At 40.9% G+C, this 12,445-nt stretch overlaps 1 protein-coding gene across 1 annotated transcript in view; it reads right to left on the reverse strand.

The window, feature by feature from the left end:
- The window catches only part of dnah9l (dynein, axonemal, heavy polypeptide 9 like), a 71,714-nt gene that overhangs the window by 38,696 nt on the left and 20,573 nt on the right, over window positions 1-12,445 (reverse strand). Inside the window, exons 45-54 of the mRNA XM_010786027.1 lie at window positions 12,150-12,298; window positions 11,899-12,049; window positions 11,604-11,735; window positions 11,336-11,509; window positions 11,032-11,236; window positions 10,118-10,283; window positions 9,902-10,004; window positions 9,327-9,464; window positions 9,084-9,185; window positions 8,840-9,001 (exon numbers count right to left, since the gene is read on the reverse strand). Of these exons, the coding sequence (XP_010784329.1) occupies window positions 8,840-9,001; window positions 9,084-9,185; window positions 9,327-9,464; window positions 9,902-10,004; window positions 10,118-10,283; window positions 11,032-11,236; window positions 11,336-11,509; window positions 11,604-11,735; window positions 11,899-12,049; window positions 12,150-12,298 (1,482 nt within the window). The remainder of the gene's footprint in view (window positions 1-8,839; window positions 9,002-9,083; window positions 9,186-9,326; window positions 9,465-9,901; window positions 10,005-10,117; window positions 10,284-11,031; window positions 11,237-11,335; window positions 11,510-11,603; window positions 11,736-11,898; window positions 12,050-12,149; window positions 12,299-12,445) is intronic.

Raw genomic sequence — 12,445 nt, forward strand, 5'->3', positions numbered from 1 at the left:
TGACACAGCTGCCACCGGTGTGAGTGAGAGGTCAACACCTCTGGAATAGACTTGTCAAATTAGGGAATTTGCACTAGTTTACCGCTAACAAGCACTAATTAGTGGCACTGCACGCTAACACACACACACAAGAAAAACACAGTGCAGTCACTATAGCTCGAGGGTGTAACCTCTGAGATGATTGGGTCAGGTTGCATCTATTGAATCGCACTAAATGTCACTTTAGATGTCTACAAGTGAAATTAAAGTCTGTGATATTACGTTTTTTCCACCTGTTTATAAAACGTAAAAAGTGCCACCCAGAAGGTATTTGTTTCTTAGCGCTGTGATTTCCTGTGTGTAATGTGCCTGAATGTGTTCATTTCCTCTTTATTTTGCCTTCCTGCTCAAATGAGTATGTTGTCACAGTTCAGCTGACTCTATTTTCCATATTTCATAAATAGCCAGGAGAAAAGTATTAATTATCCTTGTACAATTTAATGCACCGAGTACTTTAACCTTTCAGGTTTCCGTTAAACACCGGCATAACAAGGCATATCCATAGCGGCAAACGTGATTTATGACAGGAATACCTAATTCCTGTTTTTAAATAGGTTGGACGGCAATCTGCATACATTTAAATGCGCCCGCAAACACTTTCCCCTCCCTCCTCCCTCTTGTCTCGGGGCCTTGTTTAATATTCAGGGATGATTTTTTTTGTCCACATACATTTTGGTCTGTGTCACCTTAGATTAAATTATTACCGTTTTGCAGCCTTTGCGGTTGCCGGCCCGGGGCCCTTATTTACTAGAATCAATGAAACAGTAATGAAAATCCATTTTTCATAGTATCAGCCCCCGCTGTCTTTTATTTAGTTAGCTGTGTCTAAGCAAGCAATTCATTTTGTGTAAATGCCACCCTGAGAAAAAGGCATTAGCGCGGAAAGGGTTAACCCCCCCAAAAAAAATTAAGATGCTCTGCTCTGCACAGCTGCTGTGATCCGACACACACAGAGGCCCTGAATAACTGTATCCCCAAAACGTATGTGGGATTTAGTGATTTGGAGGTGTGAGGTTTATACAATGCTATAATACCATCGCTATTATAAACAGAGATGACTGTTTGAATAGAGTATTGATGCTGTCAAACAACAGATCTGTTAAATATTATACGGACAGTTAAATAAAGCGTACACCCTTGGGTTAACAAGCCGTGTGCAGAGAGGATTTGTGTGTATGTTTGGTAAGGAGGGTTAATATTTTACTGGCACGTTAAATACACATGCAGCATAGCTCTGAGCCTGCATATGCAAAGTGAAAGGGGTGGAGGTGGGAGTGGGGGGGGGGGGTGCAGCGAGGAGGCACCGTTCACCTTCTGGGTCACGGCACATAACACCGAGGTAATATCACACACTCCCAATCTTGCATATTGAAATATCTCCATCTCAGGAGCGGCTTTGGCTGGCGTACATATTTAAATGAGTTTGTTTATTGACTTTGGTCGGGGTCGCGCGTGTGGCAGCCGTAATGAAACAACAGAAACAGGAGTAAAGAGAAACGCAGGAGTACAAGGACAAGTGGTGCGGCGGGATCCGTTAAGTGTGTGTGTGTCACTTCCAACAACAGCCCTGTGTGCAGCTGGGAACTCAACATGCCATCTGATAACAACTCAATGTGACACTCAATTATCTGATTTGACAAAAGTTTGCATTTGTGCTGACTTCCATTTCCTACCCTTTCACCCAGAGGTATTTAAAATACACAAAGGTTATTACTTTTGATTGATATTAATGAATCATTAAGTAATGTTTGTGTTGCCAATGTATTGACATATTTGCATTTAATTCAAATACCTGAATGTGCATTGAACTGTTTGACAACTTCCTTGGCCAATTTACAGAAGAAAGATTTGAATCCAAGTCGATTTATCCGAGTTAATATAAATTCCATGTTTTGAAATCATGAAACCACAATGAATCCAGGAACAAAATATGCGTGAAAGTGTGTCTCAGTAATATGTAGTACATACAAAAGGCTGCAAATCAAATGAAAATATTTCAGACTCACTTCATTGGCGGTGTTTTTCGGTGCCTTTCTTATGATTGCTCCATTAAAATGAGAAGAATATATGATATTAAAAGTAAGTACTACCTGTAAATGGTGCTAAATAGCTCCTGTACATGTATTGTGTGCAGAATAAGGGCACTTTGTATCCCTTTCTCTGTGCACACCACAAAAGATCAAAGGCCTCTCCATGTGAGACGTGACACTAAAGCTCCATGCACGCCTCAGATTAGATGATTTCATGAGCAAATTAGTCTGTGAGAGAGAGAGTGGAGGTGAGAGGAGGAAGCCAACCCCCCCCCCCGCGCCCGTTCTGTCGCATGGTGAAATAAAATGTAATAACTGAATAAAAATGTAAATAAAGATTTGCTTAAAATGAGTTGTCCGTGAAATAATTCTCCTTCCCCTCCGCCCTCTTCTTGTCCTCCTCCTCCCCTCCATCCTTGAGCTAATACTGTGATGTGAGGGGTGGGGGTATATGGAGCCCATCCTGATGTGGCGTGTGACCTTTTGAAAGGCGCTCTGCGAGGGTTGATTAAAGACGTATTAAATTTGTTTAAATAAACCTCCTTGTAATGGCACATCATTTGTAAGAAGCTATTAGGGAAGACGGCGAAAGAAAAAAATTGCCGCGCCGTTTATTTGCATGAAAATTGCGGATCGCTCCTGAATGAATGGCGACGAAGGAGGGGTGACACTTCTATAATTTCCCCAACACACCCCACCTAGCCCCCCCTCCCCCTTGATGCCGTGACAAAAAGCTGATCAAACTTCCTGTGCTGGAGGCGGGGCTCGTGTCACATAAGAAACCTGTCCGTTTGACAGAAGCCCCGCCCACAAAGCGCACCTCTCTCAAAGTTACACCTTTGAAGGGGAGCAATTAGGAGATGACAAATGCCTGAAGACACTGAGAATATTACAAAGTCCCAGCAGGAGGGAAGGCCTGAGTGACAGCTCTTAGAAAATCTGCATATGCAGAGTTCACTGTCCAAAATGTGCAAACTGTTATTAAGATTAAAGCTCATTTGAAGCTTATCCTCCTGGCAGCCCTTTACATGATTGTATTGAACACTTTCTAACAGCGTTTTAGTCTATATTCATTCAAGCTGATGATATCATATGGACAATAAGTTATGTAAAACCATCTTTTCTGATTATTTCGCATCATTATCGGAAAAATATTGGTGTGGGAAAACCCAAAAGAGTATTCCAACGGTTGCAAAAAATGTGGTTCCAGAGCACCCTCCAAACAATGATAATATTTTTTGGACAAGAAAAAGTCTTCATGTTTTAAAATCATAAACCCCTTGAAGGCCTGGTAGATACACTGAAATATAAGCTGAGACTGAATATATACATGTGCTGTTTATTTATCTGTGTAAAGTAGATCTTATCCAAGGAAAACATGTTTGATTTGTGTCTTTTAAACCTGATTTCTGAGGCATCCAGAACTTCTTGCAAAGTCCTTCTAAACAACTTTGCTTGTTTATTTCAAGTTTTCTTGCTTTTTGAGTGTTTCTAATTCGGCCCAGGAGGGGAGTTTAACAGTAGAAGAAGAGACGTGCTGTCAGCCCCCTCCGAGAGAAGTTCGAGGCCTCGGCCAACTCTACGTTTCCGGGGAGGGATGGAGGGGTGTTCAGCAGAGCATGAGGCTGAAGCTAAAGTTGCTGACAGGCGAATAGCTCGGGGATGAAAGTTGAGATAATTAAAAGGAAATGCTTTTTTTGAGGCGAGGAATGGCTCGTTGATCAACTTAAGAAATGGAAACAGACAACGTGTCCCCTGTAGAGCTGGCCCTGGTTGCTACATGCTAACATTTACACAGATATTATGGTGAGTGATAGCTGGCTTCATGCTAACAGTTTAGCATGCGCCACTGGCCAGGAGAGGGATAGTGAACGTTACATTAATTTAAACATTTATGTAATGCCAGGATGAGACGGGGTTGAGCACAACTACTGAAATTATCAGATTTTAATATATATTTGTTGGCATTATATGGTGGTCAATGATGTAGAATTATTTTATTTATTTGTTGCACTTGCATCATAAAAATAACTGATGAAGCGCAATGTAATATTAGTTGATATCCTATAGGACTCTGAGGATTTAAAGTATAAGCACACACACTTGCTTCGATTTTAATGAAATGTCTACGTCTTATTTTAAGGTGAATCGTGGATATAGAAAATGTTTAAAGGACACAAACTTCTTTATCTTAAATCCTTCTGCCTCTATTTCCCTGACTGGTCTTCCAGGACAGACAGAGGAAAGAAGGAAAGCTGTTCTCTCCCTCTTTTCCTCCCACCATGCACCTGTCTCCCTCTGACCTGCAGCAGATTGCTCTGTGTAATTTGAGGCGTCTGGTCAGTGTAAAACAGCTGAAGGGAGCAATCAGGTTTGTGGCTGATTACCTTTGGGTAGCAGTTACAGAGCACACACATTCCTGAGTGTGTGTGTGTGTGTGTGTGTGTGTGTGTGTGTGTGTGTGTGTGTGTGTGTGTGTGTGTGTGTGTACGTGTGTGCGTGATGTAACAGCACCTGACATGTTGGTCGCGGTGTGTCAGCCTGGCGGTTGGTTATTCACTGACACAAGCAGGAAGGCCAGAGAGGTGCAGGAAACCACACACGTGCACACACACACACACACACACACACACACACACACACACACACACACACACACACACACACACACACACACACACACACACACACACACACACACACACACACTTATCTCCGGACATGTGAGGATCTTCAATTGACTCCATATATTACTTAACCTTTAACCTTAAGCATAAATTGTTATTACACAAGCCCCAATTTGAAAAATCCAATCATTCAGATGCACACACACTATTTCACAGAAACAAACACACACACACACACACACACACACACACACACACACACACACACACACACACACAGGAAGCACCTTTCTATTAAGAAATCCCTCGGTTTGACATCCACACAACGGCTGCTGCAGTCCCTCTATTCGTGCAGGATGTTGTTGGAACAGTTGCATAATATAACCCATGAGGTTCTCAAATGTTACACAATGCAGCAGAATACTAACTCTGATGGGGCTCTGGCCGTTAATGACCCCTTAAATCCTGGGAGAAGGCTAGTTGTTGCAGGTTGTTGTACCAAAACAAACATGGAGGACAACCTGAACAGCTTTTATGGTGTGCAATTAGCTCCAACAAGGCCAAAAACAGGAGGACAACTGGGGGTTGGAAGTGATTCAACAAAGTGTAAAGAAGTATCTGGTGGAAACAAGCAGCAATACATATTGATGATGTTAATCTGAAATATCCAATATCTTTATGATGACAGCTGAATCTTAATACTTTTAAACCTTAACATATCTCACATGATATGATTTATTTGCCAACTGTTGACACCTATCAATCAAAGACAATACGTTATTTATCCCGGGGAAAATGGGTTCCATGATAAAAAAGAAAAGATAAGTTAAAGTAAGAATGTGCAAGTAAAATATAAGTATAACAAAATTAAGATATTTAGTTAGAGTAAATTTCAAAGAAAAAAGAAAATGTAATTAAATACAAATGTTTATATAAGTTAAACTAAGAATGTACCATTAAAATATACAACATTTAAAATATATATTTATAAAAAAATAGGAATTCAAGTAAAATATCAAATACAACATAAAATAGAATTAAAATGTGCATGAAAAAATAAGAAGTTACGGTAAAATGTCCAATAAAAGACAACATCAAATTGGGTGTAAAACTCGGACTGAACAGCAGGTTGAATCCACCTTCACCGGACAGACCAAAAGTAAGAAAGCAAAATGAGTCCCCTGACATCTCATCCCGTTACAGTAATGAACCGCGGGGCCTTGACAGCACACACACACCTCCACACACACTCAAAACATCCAATCCTGCTAACTCAACAATACTCAAGGTTTTCACCCGACAGGAAATGGATTTTCGAGAGACGTGGAGCTCAGTATTATGAAGAGGTCGCGTCAAGGACTGAATACAATGCGACAGGAAGAGAAACCTCAGAGAGAGCACTTCCCCTCGACATTGAACACAGACAGTGAATGAGGGGAAACTACTGCTGCATGACAGGTATACACACTCCGGATGAAAAGGAGCTATTCTACCACTCAATTCTCATGTAGACGGGCTTGAGAAAAAAAATCTGCTTTACTTTGATTCACTCTTTGTTGGTCTGATCATTCTTGCATTATAATGGACATCAAGACCTAATATGATCTGCTTTGATAAATGTCACAGTATGATTGTTATTGTATTTCAAATGATGTTAAATGGTGATGTGATTTAATTAATATTATTATTATTTATTTTTTGTCATTTATTCTGTTATTTGTTGCTTATGTTTGAAAAAGGTAATTAAATAAAGTCTTCAAAAAAAAGTTAGCTTATCTTATTACTTTTAATTTCAGATGATTATTGTAGGAATATCTGTATTAATGCTCGACATCAGCGGTTCTCAAACTTCTTTTTGTTTATGCGGACCACTATTTATTATCAAGGATTCTCGCGGACCACCTCATATGCAAACCGTAAAAATAAGTACAAACGTAGTGTTAAAACTCAGATATTTGTTATTGTTAATTATGGACAACACATTAATTTCACCACTGGTTACCAATGGTTACGTGTGCGAGTGCAAAACCACAAACATGGATCGGTGGCTAGCATCAGGTTCTCTGAAGAGAAAAGAGGTTACCGTTAATGAAGATAATGAGAGTGAGTCGGAGGCATCTACAAGCCAGATTCCAAGATTGACGTCGACGATTAGCCGGTTTTAGGCTCTCGTTAGCCAGTGTCTCGTAGCGCAGAACGCATAGCCTATTGGCAAAGGCTCATCTTCAGTGCCGTGTAGGTAAATCCCAGTTCCAAGTAGTTCCCAATGTACTTTCTCTTAATCTTCTCTTTCTTTGTTTTTTTCTGCGGAATCTGGCTCCCTCCGACTCACTCTCAATATCTTCATTAACGGTAACCTCTTTTCTCTTCAGAGAACCTGATGCTAGCCACCGATCCATGTTTGTGGTGTTGCACGCGCGCACGTAACCATGGGTAACCAGTGTTGTAATTAAGTGTTGTCCATAATTAACAATAACAAATATCTGCGTTGTAACACTACGTTTATATACTTATTATCCGGCAGTGGCTCAGTCAGTAGGGGCTTGGACTGGGAGCTGTAGGGTCGCCGGTTCAAGTCCCCGAACAGACCTAAAATATGGAGTGTGGACTGCTACTTGGAGAGGTCCCAGGGTCACCTCCTGGGCCCTGCCGTGGTTCCCTTGAGCAAGGCACCAGACACCCCCCTTCCCCCCTCACTCCCATTGCTCCCCGGGCGCTGTACAATAGCTGCCCACTGCTCCTAGTGCTAGACTCCTGGTACTAGGATGGGTTAAAAGCAGAGAACACATTTCACTGTGTGTGCTATGTGCTCTGCATGTGTGACCATTAAAGAGGGTTTCATCCCTCCCAATTCTATCTAGTCCACCACTATCTCTTGGGGCAAAGAGTTTTTTCAGAGCATTCTGGGCTTTTTTCCATTCCATAAAAATTCCCTAATCAGCTGATTATATTGTTTGAAGATTTCATCAGAGATGGTTACCGGTATCATCATATACATATAATTAAATTGTGGGGCATCCACCATCTTAATAATATGAATTTTCCCCAATAAAGTGAGATTTATCAATTTCCATTTTTCCAAATTTGCCTTAATTTAATTTAATTAGAGGAGTCATATTAATAGAGATTATATATTCTAGCCCTGAACACAACCTGATGCCAAGATATTTCATTCCAACTGGGATCCACTTCAAATTGAATATTGACACCGCTGATTGGTTGCATCCAGTCGATACGGGCATACATTCAGATTTCTGCCAATTTATCTTATAGCCTGATATTTTCGGAAATGATTCAATTGTAGATAGAACATTAGGGATTGAGGAAATAGGATCCTTGATAAGTAATAAAATATCGTCCGCATATAGGAACATTTTGTGTTCCCTTTCCCCCTGTAAATGATCTTCCCCTAATGAATCCTACCTGGTCTGAGTGTATTAAGTGTGGCAGAATGCTTTCCAGACTCTTAGCAAGAACCTTGTTGTTTCTCGTCAAATGTGTTAGTTATGTTTATGTATTTTGTCCGTCATTTCCTGTTTTATTTTGTACTTACCTCTTGTCTTTCATTTCAGGCCCAGTTTTCTTCCTCCCCTTGTGTGTTTTTCCCGCCATCATCAGTGTCTGCCCCGCCCCTGACTTTTTCCACCTGTTCCGGACTCACCTCAAGTTTAAATAGTCCTGTCTCTCCCCTGTCCTGTGTCAGTTCGTCTTGTTTGTTTCTCCTAATGGTCGTGCCAAGCCTCAACTCAGAAAGGATCGCTTTCTCTCATGTCAGGTTTTGTTTCTTTTGTTAGGCTTAAGTTTTTATTAAGTCCTCTTTTTGTTACGCTAGTTTTTTCCTCCTTGTGAGCGCCTTTTGTTATTTCCACCACCTACTCTGTTAGGAGGGGTTACCTGAACTGTATAAATAAATATAATTTTTTTTATATTCAAGCCTTTGTCTCTGGGTCGTACATTTCATCAGTGGGGTCTTTATCCTTTTTAATAATTATAGAAATCATAGGATATTGCTTTATTAAACAATAAAGCGTTTCTGATTGTCTGACTGGTAATGGAGTGTCATTTTACGTTTACCTAGGGTCATATTGTTCATTTCTCAATGTCTTAAGATAAAGGCGTTGCTGTATGTTCCCTCTTTCTTACCTCGAAATATCTCTTGCCAGTGTCCAGCAGGATTTTGGTGAAGAGTTCCACATCTTTCTCTTCCATCAGTTTGTCGGAGTAGACCCTGGAGCTCTCATGCAGCCACAGGTTCACCAGGTCTGTGGGGTAACGGATACTCTCCGGCAGGGCAAACAGGATACCCTACACACCAACATACATGGAATCAATAATCACATGATTCAGAAACACACACTTCCTTCTCTTCATCTGAATAACTGCATACCTGGAAAATGTTAGACAAGTCTCGCAGGTTGAAGATGTAGTGGAAGCGTATCGCTGTGGGGAGGAAGTTCTGGCTGATCTTTTGGTGCAGACAGATAGCTGCCTGGATGAGCAGATCCAAAAGATGGATGTTTGGATAGATATTGGAACAGATAAACAGATGGTCATTACTATGGATAGAGTGGTACACTGATAGACCAATAATGTTTTTAATGTAGATAAATGCAGCATACTATAGGTGTACCTGCATGAGGGTCCCCACTGAGCGAGAGACCCCGTAGCTGAATCCTCCCTGCAGGAAATGAGCTGACAGGATGCTGGAGAAGATGGTGGCTAATCCATCAGCACTGGGAAAATGTACTGCAAACACTGAGAAATGCCTCTGAAAGGTGTAAAGAGAGATTTGAAAATGACTTGCCACCACTCGATAGTATGACTGGCATGAATTCAACATTTAAAAAAGAAAAATATTCCTCTAACTACTTTTTAAATGTAACTATTAATTAGATACTTTTATCATCAGTTATTAGCTTTTTAGAACATGCTTACATCACCCTCATTTTTATAGATTGTTTATCTTTTCTTTTTAACTTAATTGCGTCTTCCTTTCACAGCTGATTAAACCCATTATGTGTTCATTTGCACGTGATAAATTACTTTGTAAAAATGCTTAAAAATCTAATTAAGTACAGTAATTGCAGTAGAAAGAGCAATGGTGATAATAGTTTTTTGTTCATACAGTGTGTGTGTGTGTGTGTGTGTGTGTGTGTGTGTGTGTGTGTGTGTGTGTGTGTGTGTGTGTGTGTGTGTGTGACATGCCTGTAGTCTGGGGTTGATAGAGAAACTCCCTGATGTTGGGTTCATACAGGTGATGTACTGGCAGTTATGTATTTCCTTTAGGACCAGGCGTTGTCTGTCATACCTACAAAAGGTGTAGTACAACTCTTTACTGCACGGTATGCTCTTACATACAGATGTGAATGTGTATCTTTACTATACATTCATGTAAAACTGTGTGTTTCCTGTCTGTCTTACCAGTGGTTGTAGTCGAGGTGCTGTCGTATGAGTGTGTGCGGCTGGACGGTCCCATAAACATCCACCTCTGGCATGTTGAGGTCGTCTATGAAGTAGATGAGTCTCTTAGCGGTGGGGGGAGCAAATTTACGACCAGCTTTCTTCTCCAGGGGTTTCTCCAGGACACCTGAGGTCCATACAATGCAGAAGACAGTTGATGAAAAAACCTGTGGGCTGTGCTCGCAGCAAATGACTCATGAGTAATGTACTTCAAAATGCAGTCTGCTGCAGAAATAGATAATTAAAAAAACAAGAATAAATCATGTTTAATAAATCAAGTGTAATGAGTCAGAGTAAAGCTTATATTCTAATGAATGCAATGTAATTCAAGCAATATTAAAGGGCAAACGCAGTATGGTATTACAATGAGATTTCAAAACGCTGTTACAGTATATTCGGCAAGATTATTTGTAGCCAAGACTTATATTAACTTACTTACTTTTCACTTACAGTATATTACATTACATTACATGTCACTTGTTAGACGCTTTTATCCAAATCGACTTACATACTCAATAATATGGGCAATCCCCACAGGAGCAATTTGGGGTGAAGTGTCTTGCCCAGGGACACAACGACATGCTGACTGCAGTGGGGTTTGAACCTGTGACCCCCTGATCCGAACACCAACGCACAACCCCATATATAATACATCTTACCTAAGTAAAGTAAAGTACACATATAAAAGAGATTTGAAACAGAGAAAGGGCATTTAAAAAATATATTCTACTTGAAAAAACTATTTTCTTTTACAGGAGTAATTTACTGTAGATACATCACTGTACTTTTCGAAACCCCCACTGTGCCATGAAAGTGTATAAAGTCAACTTAATCTTAGTAAGCACAAAACTCCAGTTTCCTTCTGTGATCCTTACGCTGCAGCATGGCCGATGTGGTGTAGTAGTTGAAGGGGACTTTAGCCACTATGAAGTCCTCCTTCAGCTTGGCTACTTTGTCTGACACCAGGATGGTTTTACCCACTCCTGCGTTGCCCACTAACATGATAGGTTTTCCTCTGTGGAGCAGCAGGTCCATGAAGTAGGTCAGACAAAGGGTTTCTGGAGTGTGGACCAACACAGTCTGAAACACACATACGAAGCAGGACCTTAATGAAAGAACTGTTCAATTAAGTATGAGCATAGTGTAAAGCAATTCTGTTCTTTGTACACAAATCATTACCTGTAATGGTACCTCAGGCTCTAGCTCAAAGGGCAACATCTTCTCGCTCCAAGGGGTAAACTTTTTTGTCTCAGAGTCAATGAAATAGTCGAAGACAGTGCCCTGGGAAGGAAACTTCACTGCCCTCATCTCTTTAGACCACCAGCGGCTGAATTCTGCACGGTAGTCATTCAGCTGGTTGTTGGGAAAATATCATAATGTGACATATTAATCTGAATTTAAATAGTGCAATAAAAGCTTTTCAAGAGAGCATTTAGTCACCACACACATGGTCCTGGAAGAGGGCCCCTCCAAAGGCCCAGACACAAGCGAAGACAAAGTAGATCTCATAAAGTTCTCGCGGTGAGTCAGGAGGAGTGTTGTCCTCTGTCAGCAGGCAGTCCAACAAGGAACACAGTGTCTGATTGGCCAACACATATATACATCTGATTGGTCAATACATCGTAACACATTGCCATTTTTGACAATATGCAAAAAAACACAACATCTGGCTAAAAAGACAGGATGTAAATGTTTGTGTGACAGTATAGGTGGGATACACAATGAGCATGGTGTGTTCTCACCTGCACCATGCTGCTCTCTGGTATGGGAGTGATGGTTTTCAGGTTGCAGCGCACTTGTTCCAGGCAGTACGGCACGTACTTATCGAACAGAATGGTTAAGTTGGCTCGCTCTGATTGGGCCTGTCTGGTGTCTATCCAGCTTGTCACATACCTGGATATACAGCAAAGACATCAGGTGTACAATTTCAGAAAAGCAAGGGAATAAGAAGCCCATTATTTCATAAGAGTGTTTTTGCTTTTGCGTGGCTTACGAACTCCAGCCAAGATCTTGAGGGTTGACAAAGAGTATTCCTGCCCTGGAGACAGTAGCTGGAGTTGCTGCCTTCAGATGAGAAATCTCAAACAGTAGACGCATCGAGGAAGATAAACTGATCCTCTCATTACTGGCAAGAGTCAGAACCTGGAAAAAGTAGAGGAACATGAGGTTGTGTCCAGCTTAAGCATTAGGTCAAATATATAAAGCGGCCGAAATATGCGAAGTGAACAGCACTGACAAAAAATAATGTTAAAATTGTTAATCCGGGGCTTTCTGGATGAAGATGAAAGC

The sequence above is a fragment of the Notothenia coriiceps genome, unplaced genomic scaffold, assembly GCF_000735185.1.
Source record: "Notothenia coriiceps isolate Sejong01 unplaced genomic scaffold, NC01 NC01_scaffold00000969, whole genome shotgun sequence".
Classification (NCBI taxonomy): Eukaryota; Metazoa; Chordata; class Actinopteri; order Perciformes; family Nototheniidae; genus Notothenia; species Notothenia coriiceps.